General features: G+C 37.7%; 1 protein-coding gene across 1 annotated transcript in view; it reads right to left on the bottom strand.

Moving 5' to 3' along the window:
* Positions 1-5,121: 5,121 nt before the first annotated feature.
* Positions 5,122-14,255, bottom strand: part of LOC139120630 (bridging integrator 3-like) — a 67,380-nt gene continuing 58,246 nt past the window's right edge. The window contains 1 exon segment of the mRNA XM_070685139.1: positions 5,122-6,511. Coding sequence (XP_070541240.1) covers positions 6,356-6,511 — 156 coding nt within the window. The 3' untranslated portion in view covers positions 5,122-6,355.

Below are 14,255 nucleotides of genomic sequence, written 5' to 3' on the forward strand. Positions count from 1 at the left end.
AAATTGTGTTAAGAATCCGGCCTTATTTTGCTTTCGCTGAATAAAAAGACACATTAACAATTATTGGAAATGGCCAAAACGTGTAGCATTCTGGTGGGTTAGAGGATATTCTTAATTCCTTCCACGAAAATATCGCAATATACTATTCGAGGGAAACAATTTAAAGGGTCTTGGATTTATCAGTGAAATGGTTAGCTCAAAAGGTCTTCTCTTCATTTCAGGGTTGCGTAGATTCAGTCAAGGCAAAGAGTCCAGTCACCGTTATAACCGCCTTTACTCAGCTACAACAGACCTTCCTTGTGTACAGCCTCGCAATCGTTTTGAACAAAATGACGAGTCGGACAAGGCCATTTAATCCATACAAATGACACACGGTGACGACAAAATCCGAATCTCAGGCACAGCTTCCGTTTCCATTTTACTGCAGAGTTCAGCGGTAGCCTGACGCAAAAAAAAATGTGAGAAAATAACAGGAAAATCACAGCTCCGCGGAACTAGGAGTCTGGCCATATTTTTTAACACAGGCATTCGACTCAATGCAAGCAAACTGTCACTGATGGAACCTCACTGGTTGCATCAGTGACGGTTTTCTTGCATTGAGTCGAATACCCGTGTTTTTTTCATATCCTGCGACGTTTTCATATTATCCCGCATCGTTCGGTTACCTACGTGAAAAACTTAACTGAAACAACCTATCAAATCACAATAATGCTTCTCTGATGCAATACAAAAACAACGGCAATTTGGAATATCACAGCACACCGTTGTGGCTATCGACACGATGATCGTGTCGGTAAGCAGGAATAAAAGCAACTTAGCGACACGATCATGATAATTTGCGATCAAATGCAAATTGTACACTATGTCACCATTTTGCGTTATCAAGTGGTCTCAAATGTACGGCTTTCGAGCTGAAATAAAATTTCCTCGTGTGACAAAAAGTGTGTTCTCCATAATTTAGCCTTAGGCCCATGTGTTCAATTGACAATTGAATTGCTGGCATCGCTTGCTAAAATCCACTGCCGTTTTATAATAAACCACCAATGAAATCTTGTTCGCGATCTCAATATTTCACGTTTTCGAGGCTCAAACTGCCAAAAAATTGAATTTGAGAGCATAACAAACAAAATCGCAGCTTGAAAGAGACAACAATACTTCTTCTATTTATATTGCTTATTTTCTCCCCCATTGGCGTCGATAACCCGATGGCACAACGGGAACGCAGAGTGATCACATGTGAATGATGGAAGCTGAGCCTCAGGAGATGCACGTTCAAATCCCGATCGCCGCCACGTGTTTTTTTTTCCCTCTTTATTTTCTGTCAGTTACTTTGTAATTTTTCCCTTCTCGCTCTTTTACTCTCCTTTCCTATTTTTGCTATTTTCTCGCTAAATTCATTGCATTTGACAATCTCCGCCGATCCACTGCCAGTAATTTGAGTCAAACTAACAAACCCCTCAAGCAAAGCGCCATACTAGTACACACAGTACGTACACAGCCGATGTATGGAACTCACCATCACTCGTTTGCGACATTTCCAGGATAAAAGATGGCCGTCAAGTTTGAAACGTCGTGCATACTTTTTTTGCATTTTAGCTTATTTATATGTAATTTAGGGGGTTGCATGGTGTAGGGATAGAGTCGCCATTGAGTCGCGGATATAGTCACCCAAACATGCAAACCTTCCTAACTCCATGACCAGACCGAGTACGCCCATATTTTTATTTAAGAAACATATTTTCTCTATATTCAATATTCAAATTTTCTAATTGAGATGATAATTAAAGTCTTGAGATGTAAAAAACTATAAAAAGGACGTTTCAGGAAAAGCAAAATGATCGTGCAACTAAGTAAGAAAAACCGCTTATTTGCACGATGATCGTGTCTATAAGAAGCATTTTCCGCTTATTCGCACGATGATCGTGCAAATAAGCGGAAAATACTTCTTATAGACACGATCATCGTGTGGATTATCCGTTTGTTTTTCTTATCCACACGATGATCGTGTCGGTATGTGTTGTTCTTTATCAAAACGATGATCGTGTCTTTAAGAAGCATTTTCCGCTAATTTGCACGATGATCGTGTAAATAGGCGTAAAATGCGTCTTATAGACACGATCATCGTGCAAATAAGTAAGAAAAACTGCGTATTCGCACGATCATCGTGCAAATAAGCGGGAAATGCGTCTTATAGACACGATCATCGTGCAAATAAGTAAGAAAACTGAGTATTTGCACGATCATCGTGCAAATAAGCGGAAATTCGTCTTATTGACACGACCATCGTGTGGATAGGTAAGAAAAACCACGTTATCCACACGATCATCGTGTCGGTAAGCATTTTTTTTTGTTTATTCACACGATGATCGTGTCGGTAAGCATTTTTTTTTTTGTCTATTCACACGATGATCGTGTCGATAGGCGCCACCCACAGCACACACGTACGAGGTACTGAGGTACACCTCGTTGCAGTCAAAAGTAGCGGTGTCACTGCCATCTGCACAATTCTCCGAATGGAGGCGCACTACTATGCAGGAAACGCAACGTGTTTCCGTGCTTTTCTGTTGCCAAGGCGATTAATCTGGTCGACATGATACCTGAATGAACCCGCATATTACCTTGATTATGACGATAGCATTTGCGGACAATTTCCGATGGAAATCAAATGTTAATTCCAAGGCGACGCGACAGTGTCTAATATCATGAACAAATTGCACAAAACTGCTACTGTATTTGAACAACCATATTTATTGCACTTCGATAAATTGTGTTAAATCTTCGATACTGGAAAGCCATTACAGCCGTACGTTGTCGAACATCACACTCAAACATACTGCAAATATACATAGTAATTATACATTAATAATCAAACAAACCAAAGCTTTTTTACAGACACATATTTCATGAATGGAATCGACAATAAAACATTTCGAATTCACAGTGGGTAGTTTACCATCATCGGCAATTTCCATGCCCTACGCAAATCGAATCTAATAAGCGCTCTTCAACTGACGACGTCATCACCCAGCCTACGTCATAGATGGTTCCTTTTTTAACTGCTAGCGGTACATTTCAACCAAACTATAAACACACGTTCACGTATTTGCGACAAATTGAACGTATCTCAGAGCCGTAAACAGATACAAAATCGACTGCCAAAACAATTTATTTTTTTCCCCGTTCGAAATATTTCAAAAACAACATGCCCTCCCCGCGATGATGATGTACAGTTATCAACCTCGAGTATGCCTAAAATGGGACGATTGACGGAATGCCGGCTTTACGAAAACACACCGATGACCGTCAAAAAGTGCGAATATTCGTATGTGGGCTTATTGGGGACATGCAAACACGTAAAACCGAAAAATATGTTTTGGCAGAGAGAATATTTTAACCTAAATATAATCATTCATGTCAGCTTGTCGAGGACAGTCTCTTCGGCGTAGTAATTTGCGGGGATTTCTCAACTAAAGTACACTTTCGTAAACACCAAGAGTTTGATTAGCGCGATGCAACTTAGTACAATTCCCGGAGTTTTCCAAGTTTCTTGGCAACAGCTGGTAAACGAGGCATCCCTTAGCGTGATAGACAAACTGCAATTTTTACGGGCATCCCGGACTGTTAAAAAAATTACTCTATGCCCACATTTCTTGCGACGGAAAATGCTACATGAATTACAATTAGATCGTGGACCGAGGTGGCAGTACGACTAGAATTTTACATATCGAGAAGTACCCGTTGATTATCGTTGTACGCAGATGCTGTTCTTTTTTTACACGATAGGCCTAACGGTGACAGAATCCACACCGAAACATAATTATTTTTCTTCTCACAATTCTTACTTCTAACCAAAATTGTCTCGATGTCAACATTAACCAGACTCAATGAGCGCACTCAATGGGCCACCTTTCCCAAAGTGCCCCTCTCGTATGCCGCCGTCTAATTTTCCATTATATGCTTTAACTGAAAAAAGCGGCGACACGCGACATTTCAAAACTATCGACTGTTCGCTTCACCAATAAACAGGTCGGACGCTGCGCCGTTCTCTCGGTCACAAAAAAAAAGTTTTCGCAATATGCGTCACGCTCATGGCAGACTAAGGGCGGGACACGAAAGTGCTGTGACGTCATATGATGGACAGCTTGCAGCCACAGTGCTCGGACGATATGTCACAATGGGCACTACATGAGAAACAATTTCTGAAAGAAGAAAATGTTGAATCTTGTGAGGCCTATTAAATATTCGAGCCAAGCTGTTCACTCAGAGAGAGATAATTTGTCCACTGACATGATAAAACTTTTTTTGTTCCCTTTTAAAGTAATATGACATTGGCGAGAATACGCATGTATTCTTTTTTCGTGGTAGTTTGGTACACGTATTTCTGGTACTATGGTATCAACCTTCACATTTTGGGGGCAACATTTGATCCATAATCAGAAAAATAATACTTGTTAAAAAAGAAAGAGATATACATCTTTAAAAACACACAAAACGCATGACTTGAGACAAGAATCTACATAGATTTGAAATTGGGTATCAACAATCGCTCACTGAAATGCTCTGTCCATAAGCGTATCCTGCCTTCTTCACACCGTTCACCGTACAGAACAGGTGATCACGAGTGCGTCTATCAATGAGCCGACAAACGGGAGCGCACATATTTTTCGTTTTGTAACCAAATTCATTAAAAAATACATGAAGCTGTTTGCTGCAAACAATTTCTCTATGCAGACAAAGTAGTAACACCCGACTATTTTAATACATGTTAACAGATTTGAAAAAGAATTGACATAATTTTCTACTGTCCGTGATTTCAAGAATTAAATACGGTCGCAACGGCAGCTTGGGACGTCCTGTCCTGGTCAAAATCAGAAATCATTTCCTGACCCCCGCTACTGCATTTCAGCCATCAAGTTCTCAACCGACTCTTGTCCTTGAGTCACTAACATCTCCTCGGTACATACGTCATGTGTACATTTTGCCTGAAGGAAAGTCAGTTCATGAAATGCCCATTGACAATGACACAGTAGATTTGACTGCAGTTTTGACGTACAGTCGATGAATTGACACTCCCGTGATCTAAAGAAAGCCCCTTCACACAAAGAAAGAAACACTTGACAGTTTCACTTTTGATCTCAATCCATTGAATTTCTCATGTGTAGGTTTTTTTCCCATTCTTACAAGGGCACCCTTTACATCAATTGTCAGAGGACACCTGTATACTTTGTGTCTTCCTTAGCTTCCTTTTTTTTCTTTTCTTAGTTGTTAGACTTTCACAGATTGTTACAAAGAGCCAACAGTGTAAGGGGGGATCAAAAACCAGATAGTTGTGACAGGGTATACTATGTTTTGAGACATACCATTTGTATATATAGAAACATAAATATGTACAAAAACATACACATGTAAGTACTTTCTACTTTTCAATACCTAAATGCATACATGTTACTGAATAATACACATTTACACACATCTATACATCACCATTTTCCCGGACCCTAAAAAACTAAAATCTTGTACATGATTGACAGTAACTGACTATACAAATCTTCAAAATTGAAAGACCTCTGTAATAAGTCTTAGAAAGGCGGTCACTCGACGGTGTTTAGTGTCCAGAGGCTGAATTCAAATGTCATAACCTCTGTGAATGGTACAATCAATTGGTCGGTTACTTTCAGTCTTCTCTGGTTTACTTTAATCATGACCCTTGACCTGGTCCGCTTGTTTTGTCTAAATCTGTTCAGGGTCACTGCCTGCAAATACCTGGCACATGAAACAAGAGGATCGTGGAGATGACCCTTTCTCAAAACGTTGCACATGTACATCACCGGGGGAAGAATTTCTGACAGTATGACAGCCTGTCAGATTTGAAACAGACTAATTATGAGCGGTCTACGGCACCTGCCCAGTGGTTTCAACTGCCATTCCAACAAATCAATTACGGGGTGTAAGTATTTCTTTCAATATGAACAAAATGACTTTCCTTTTCATGATACCAAAAACATATGTCTCATTAGTGTTAGTGGTCGACTGGGGAGTTGGTCTGATGTTCAGTTGCACATTATCACATTATCGCTGAAATGAAAACGCACTGTGGAATCAATAGACAGCCTCCAGCAAGTTATTGGTGCATGACAAATTCAATCATTATTGCGCTCAATTTACATATTAAAAAATAATAATGAAAGCACAAAGCAATTTACTGATCACATACACTTATTGCTACTTTTGTAGAGAAGGCATGAGACTCCTTGTACTGCTTTTAAAACAGGGAATACAATTAGCAGGGTTGGGACTGGGGGTTTAGGGGGGCATGGGGGTATAGAAACACAGGCGGATCATAAAGGGTTGGGGTTCAGTCATCAACAACGATTGACAATGCCCGAATGTTGTTCAGTTTTTGGTGCAGTTGATCCTCATAGTTTTCATTGGTGACTGTCATGGCTTGGCCGTCAGACAACTGCCCGGACATCTCATCAAAAAGTTTGTATGCCTCTGTGTAGTATTCAATCTGAAAAAAAGACAAAAAGACAAAAAGACAGACAAAAATATAAACACTGGCTTTTTCAATTAAAAAACTGTTCTGTCAATATTCACCTAACAGTATCACAGGTTTTCAATTTTTAAAAAAAAATTTTGAAGAGAATAGGCAAAAGTCGGAATTAACAGTACACATTTCATTCAAATATCTCTGTAAGGAAGGAGAATCATTGCTAATATATAAATTGATACAAATATTGGCAATGAAACAATACATCCATGTGTTGCATTTCAAACCTGACAAACAGTCTGAATAATTTCAGCCATAGCAATCACAAGAGTTGACTGCTTGAGTATCGATGTCTTCGTAACGATGAGCTGGACTTTCTTCAAAATGCCTCTCATTCACTTTATTGAAATCATTTAAATTTTGCTCTCCAGCTTATACAAATTGCAGGGGTGAAAAAAATACGGTTGAAATCATGGAAGATAATGGACTGAATTGTCCTTTTTTCTTTGCAAGGAAGCTGGCATACAGAGTCCTGAAAATAAAGCCCTATTTTTTCCAGAGGGAAAAGTAGAAAAATAAGGTTTGGAAAAAGCCTCCAGAGAGACTTGCTGCTCTAGATCTCTGAGTAAAATGTGGTTTCTCTTCCTACAAAGCTGTACAGTACAATAAGAACAGAGAGCAGAATATCCTAGCATTGAACTGACATAAAAAATTTCTAGACTATAAAAGGGATTTGAGTTCAACATCTGTGGCGCAACTTTGCAAAAAAAAATGTTTCTCAGAGGAGAGCTATATTCAGTTCTGGGTGTTTTTTTTGCATGGATACTGTTGACAGGGTAAATAGTTTGATGCGGGCATGCAAAGATAGAGTCATCAATCACAGAGGAATAGAATAAAGCTGTCAAGTCCAAAAAAAAAGCACAAACAAAATTTTAGTGGGTCTCAATCCAATAAAATCTGTAATGTAGCATAACTGCAATACTCATAACTTTCCTCTTTCAAAATATTGCACTGTTCTCTCCATTTGTTTGCGTGTGCTACCCGACACATTGAAATGTTGGTTGGTGGTTGTACCAACACAACTCTCCGTTCGTCCAAAAGAATCACTCTGACTGCACTTGTGAACACAACAACAGCTATCGGATCAATGCAAATAAAACTGACAAGGACAACATGGTGAATAAGACTTCAACAAACACGCAACTTAAAATTAAGCCCGCCGAAAATACAGAAACTGTGAAGAGAGTAGAATTTAAGGTGTTTTATCAGCACTTCATGATCAACGATAGGTATCTGGAGAAACAGGCAGGTAAAATATCCAGGTTTTTTGCCTGTGTTGGTTTGTTTCTCTTCCACATCATCGGAGCAACCTCCGTGCTGTCCGTGTGTAGCCCACAGTTTCTGTCCCACACATCACTGTAAGGTTTCAACCCCCTTAGCCATTCATTAGAAAGACATTGATTAACAGGTCATTTATTCTCTGAGTAGGTGGATATTACCTCTACTCTGCTTTCTTCGAAAATATTTGGGTTGTCAATTGTGTTCCATTTAAAAAAACATAGTGATAACCCATATAAAAGCTAATAAAAAAAATTACATTGGCATGGCCGAGATGGAAGCAGGGAGGACTGGCACAGAACTGTAACAAAGATACTCGGTCAAAACACAGAAATTTGGGACAGCAATTGCTAAGATCTAATTTGTACACTCCTACATACATGACCTTTTGTATTTGCAGAAAAAAAGTAAAATACACTGAGATAAAAAACATTTTAACTATCACTTTACTCCTGCAGAATTGATGAAGGCGGACAGTTGTGGGATGCAGGAAGTGTGTAAGTTGTATTTCACAGTTCGATGCATCACGTTGCTAGCCTATACACCCTCATACATAATATTTATCTCTTCTGCAAATGTTAAAGAGACTGCTGGGCTTCTCCCCCTCATTTCAACAGATCTGGGTATACCAGGAACAGACAGACCACAGTCCGTATCGTTTTCATATTTTCCGCTGCAGTCTGTTTCTAGGAAATATTGGCAAATGTTGGGAGTTGTTCAGGAGGGTTTCTTCCTTCTGGTCATTGTACAACTGAGTGTTCTCTGTTGGATGTATTCACAGTCAAACCAGTGTCAGTCTAGAGAATTACACGTTGGGTAACCATACTGGGGTAAGTTAACAAGAATTTCATGTTTTTCACTAGTTGAACAGAGAAATATTAGCTTATGTTTGTTTAATTTTTGGTCTGCCTCTGAACAGGAACTGTTAGATTATGATGAGTTACCAGTGGTAGGTTGTGTGACTCACAGCTCTGAAGTAGGGAAGTGACCGTATCATGTTTTCTTGAACAGATGGGGGAAAAAAAGCCACCAAAATAACAATCTCCATCCACCTCCATAGTCTTCTTTTTTCAAATTATCAATGCTGGAGTGGTTGGTGTCTGTGACTCATCCTGGGCCTTTCAAGTTGTTATCATTTCATGGCAAAAAACATCTTTCACCCCAGTTATGACAAACCTTAAGTGTCTAACATTTTCATCAAACTTCCAACTACTTTAAACTGTCTACTTCTTTGTGTTGCACTTCATTTAAAAACTTGCTCCACTCATCAAAACAACAATCTATCTCATAAAACAAAGCTCTGGTGCACCAATAGGGTCTACAAAATACACCTTTGTACATAATCAGTATTGCCCTGTCCTCGCACACGACTTGATCATTATGATCGGCAGTAAAGAACAGGTGACTTATCAATGTACGTTGTGAAAGTGTTATCAATGTTGTTTGAAATGACACAATAGCTTCTGAACAAGCCTGTAATGAATTAGTAGAAACAAAACTACAGAGCAAACATTCTTAAAACATTGAGAGTTGAACCTGTACTTGTACCATTAGTTCAGTACCAGTAGTTCAGTGAATATTGGTACTCATAAAATTATTCTGAGGATGACACGACACACCCACATCCACAATGTTATAAAGCAACAAGATCTGAGAAAACTATTTTTCGCAAAGGAAAATTTCAAAGGAAGAATCATTATCAGATATTTGAATTTTAACTTTTGACATCTTTGATGTGATTCTGTTTAGCAGGACTTTGCAAAGACACTACCTGAGCAGTTTTTCAGAACTTAGAATGAATTAACAATGAGTACTAAAAATGTCAGAATTTTGATTCAAACATTTTCTCTTTTGCTGATGGTGAAATTGTAAACGAGTAAGTGAGACAGAAGTTAAGTTTGCCATTTGGTGGCTGGTTAGACTCACTGTAAGAAAAAAAACATTGTACAAAGACTCACTTCATAAAAATAACATTGAACACAATATTACACATCCGGTACAATTCAAATTGCGGTCACTTTAAAACTACAACACAACAAACATTCATTGTCTAAAAGTGTGTGAACCATACATCTGTGGGGATTCTGAATTCAAGCGTTTGAAAAAGGCAGACCCTGACAAGACTAACCTTCAGAATTTACAAAGAATGTGAAGACACAGAGAATGTGTTTAATATGGTCCCCTTTGATGTCACAAAAGGGAAGTATAAGGAATGTGGATTTAGTAAGGGGATGAATGTCACTCAAGATAATGTTTGATTCATCACTCTGCCTTGCACAAAGTTGCATCAAGTTGTTTTGATGAATTCTGGCTCCCCCTCCATTCAGAAATCAATGCTGTTGTATAGTGACTAGGGTAGACTGCCCACACCAAACTTTCATTTCATTTTTTACACACACTGATAAAAATTCTTCTCTGCATTCAAAAGTGTTGTTTGTGGGCTAGGGATAATGTAACTGCACACAGGGTGTGGTTTCACTGTTTGTCATTCATATATGAGAGTCTGAAACCAGCTGACATTACAAAATAAAAAAAATTCAGTATCTATTGTAAAAATCCTGACATTCAGTAAACCCCTATCCTCCAAGATTTGTCTTGCATACCACGGAGTGTTTATGTTGACCAATACAACAGAGAAAGGGAATGGGGTGAAAAGCTGCGGAAGTGACAGAAAAACCACAAACGGCCATCAGCATTAATTCGCCTTTCTTAATTTGTGCTAACAACTCAACAATGGGTGTGGCCGGATCGCATTTCTGGACTCCAGCATAAAACTTTATTTGTGACAATATTTTTTTACTGCATCCACACTCCACTTCGCTTCAATGATTGGCAAAGAAATCCCACTAGACAAGTGTGCAATTAGCAAGCCATGATCCACTAGCTTTCAGTATTATTAGTTGATTAACCACTCTTTTTATGAAAAAATAGACATTATTAACAGTAATGAAATGAAAAAAATAGTACAGCAATTTAATATATTAAATTTCCAATCAGCTGAGCTGGCTTCAAATACTGAGCTAACAAAGAATATATCAGTATCAAATATCGTCACCATATCAATTAGATGTGCAGATGAAAATGACTGGGAATAATATGACACTTTTTAAGTGCATGTGTATACATGGGTTAAAAGAAAAGACAACAGAACAGGCATCTGAACTCAGGATAACCTCTGCTTACCATTGTACATATAGTTGGTGATCAAACTGCGATGCGTGACGTGCTTTCAAAGTGCAAAGAAAGCCTATTTAGAAAAGTGTTAAAAAAGCCATCTGTGGTTTCACCCCGAGTTCGGAACTATGTGCTTAAAATTTAATCATGTTCTTATTATTAATGGTTTGACAAATGGAAAATTTCAGTGAAAAGCTTAAACGGAAATATTGCTTGCAATTCCTGTAATAAAATAATAACACATGGATATCTCAGTGCCTTTACCTTCAGAAAAATTATGAAAACTTCTGGAAAAGTTTGGTGGGATTTTTATTAATTTCTAAGATGCAAGTCACCAAAATTATTATACTAGTATTCCCTTTCTCATGTTTGCCACATTTCGCACACAGTACTGCGTAGGCCTAACAGATTAAAAAAATTCACTTGAAAGTCTTCGGTATATTTCATAAACTATCCCTTCGCATGCTATGTTTCTAGTCGATAGTCAACTTCTGATCTTGACTGCTTGCCGCCGAGTGAATTTTTGAACACAACACAATCAGATGCAATGATAAACATGTATAGAATTTTTGCATATATTAATTGTCTTGATCACACATTACCCAGAATAAAATTTGAAATGTAATTTCGAACAATACCATCAACAATTGAATATTGAACAACATGGCGCTGCCACTGTTTAAGTACCATACACAGTCGTCTATGTTCAAACCTTCAAAATACACATTTAAAAATATTTTTTTTTAAACAAGCACTTCAAGGTAGTTTATGCCTCAAAAGTGGAAAACTTTTGCTTAAATTTTCCCCAAGCAATCTTTCAACCATTCTTTTTCAAAATCAAGAGTAAAAATTGGGCGTTACGGTTCAAATTTTGGTACTGGAGAAACAAATTACCGAAAATTTACCGCTGTCTGAAACTCAAAATGTCTTTCATCCCCTGTGTTATCTCTATGGGAAAATAAAATTCCAGATTTTCACAAAACTAAGCAGTTGAAAACTTTTACTCCATAAGCTTCAAAATGAGCCTCCACAAGTGGTAGGCCAAAAAAATCATAAAAGTTTGAGAGTCTAAATATCTGTCCCTAAGGCACATTCTCTCTTAAAATCTGAACCAGAGACCAGATTATTTCAGTATATTGAAATATGTGGGATTTTATCTCACTGAGTCCACTACTAACAGTAATCACGGATAGTAAGCTGTCTGTGGACGCAAAAATTTACTGTAATTGTTCAAGATATTGAATTTGACTGATTCAATTGTAAATGGAAACATTCCTATATATATTTGCGGTTTTGGCTTAAGCATTAAGCTTTGCTTTTTTCCCATTACAGAAAATGCACCTGCAGGTAAGAAATAATATTACACAAACTAAAACAAAATATCATTCCAAAACACAATTGAGTATTACAGCCCTAAGTACAGCTCAGTTTTTTTCATAACAATTTCCCCAAAGCAATGTCCTGTGTTCTTGAATGTAGCTTCTGTATGAGTAAATTGAAAATTGATCACAGATAAGATAGGTTGTTTTAAAAATCAGCCCTATTTTCAGGGTCTTCACAATACCTCAAAATACACCGACAGAGACAGCATTTGTGAACTAAACACAAAGAGAACCAGCCAGTGACATTGATCACACATTTTGTTATTATCAGTTTGCTTTCATGAAAATGTGTATTTTTGTTTAAGAATTAATGCATAAATATTTTCAAGAATCAGCAAAAGGTAAAAGACGAATTTGAAATGGGCAAAAAATGTCAAATAACTTGGTCTGCTACTAGATGACATATTACAGCTATAATTTGTGCAACAGTTTCCTTTGTGCAGAAAAATGGATGGATTTGGTGCACATATAGGAACACCATGGAATGCACCATAATGGCCTTTGTCAGGCTTAAGTTCAATTTCTAATCACACGGTTCTCTGTCCATGATGATACACAAATCCTGGCTGGACAATTGCTTTAACTTTTGCATTCTAGAATATAATAAGGTAACACTCATCGGTTGCCTGACTGACTGGCGGTTTCCACTCAGACGCGTCATGACACAATACACAGCAAATGTTGCCAAACTAAATTAAAATGCTTCCAAAAATAATACACGATATACTATTACATGATGAATGGGGCAAATTAGTCACCTCATTCAACTGGTCTTTACAAATTGTCAAATATGTGCCTGAATATAACATCAAATATTGCGATTTACAACATTTTATGGCGCACATGCATGTTGACCAAAAAAATGACAGTCACTTTTGTCTTAGTTTTCTGTTCAGAAAAGCCATGCAATTCTGTCAATTCTGTTCTGGCTTAATTGCTGTAACAGAAAACTTCAAAGTATTGTTACTAAAGAATTTGTGACACAATTTTCTTCCTGATTTTAGTGAAACTGACATAGATGATACAACATATGGGCGTCCATCCCTTTTATGATAATCCTTGTATTCAGAACAATGTTTTGTTTTTTATCTGGTCGGTCAGGTGAGAGTGCTTTTAGGTACTGGCTAAATGATTTGTTTCACAGAACAGTGAATTTTACTGCTAAAATCAGAAGTCAACACAAATATATGAATGTACATGGCATTATGTGATTTTTACAGATTTTGCATCAGACTCCTTATCAGATCAGGGAATTTTTCAGCATTCAGGTTTGTGTGTTCCCACTAACAGCAAGACCCAAACCTCTGGGTATCTTCCCAGGCCCTCATCTTAAAACATGCATAATTTTCCCTGGTGACACAATTCCAGATGGAAAAAAAAACCCACAAAGCTCATGCCGACCTAGATCTGTACAATGAACTATTTACAAAAGGAAAATTGAGATTTAATGTGAACTTGACTTCATGAAAAACGGATCTTCCGATGCATCAGGATGACTCAACACACGCATTTTTAATGACCATACGCTGATCCAAGTATTATTCATGATTAATACAACTATAACCTGATTGTGGGTGGGCAATCAGCGTAGCTCTGAGGGACTTTTACAGCAATGTGGGCAGTTCAAGGCTACATCTAGGGTTTCTTTTACATAGCAAAATACCTTTACAATTGAAAAACCACCATTGGCTTTCATCTATCCATGAAACTTGAACTTCACAATATGTTTTTAAAAAAAATGTTGTCTTCATGTGACTAGTACAAATAAATAGCTTTGAGAATTACGACAGCAAAATGATTTTTATCTGTGTTTGTCTGACATTATCAACAGATTGTTATCAAATGTTCTCCAGAAAATTTGCTGTTTCTTG

The sequence above is a fragment of the Ptychodera flava genome, chromosome 20, assembly GCF_041260155.1.
Source record: "Ptychodera flava strain L36383 chromosome 20, AS_Pfla_20210202, whole genome shotgun sequence".
In the NCBI taxonomy this organism is placed as follows: domain Eukaryota; kingdom Metazoa; phylum Hemichordata; class Enteropneusta; family Ptychoderidae; genus Ptychodera; species Ptychodera flava.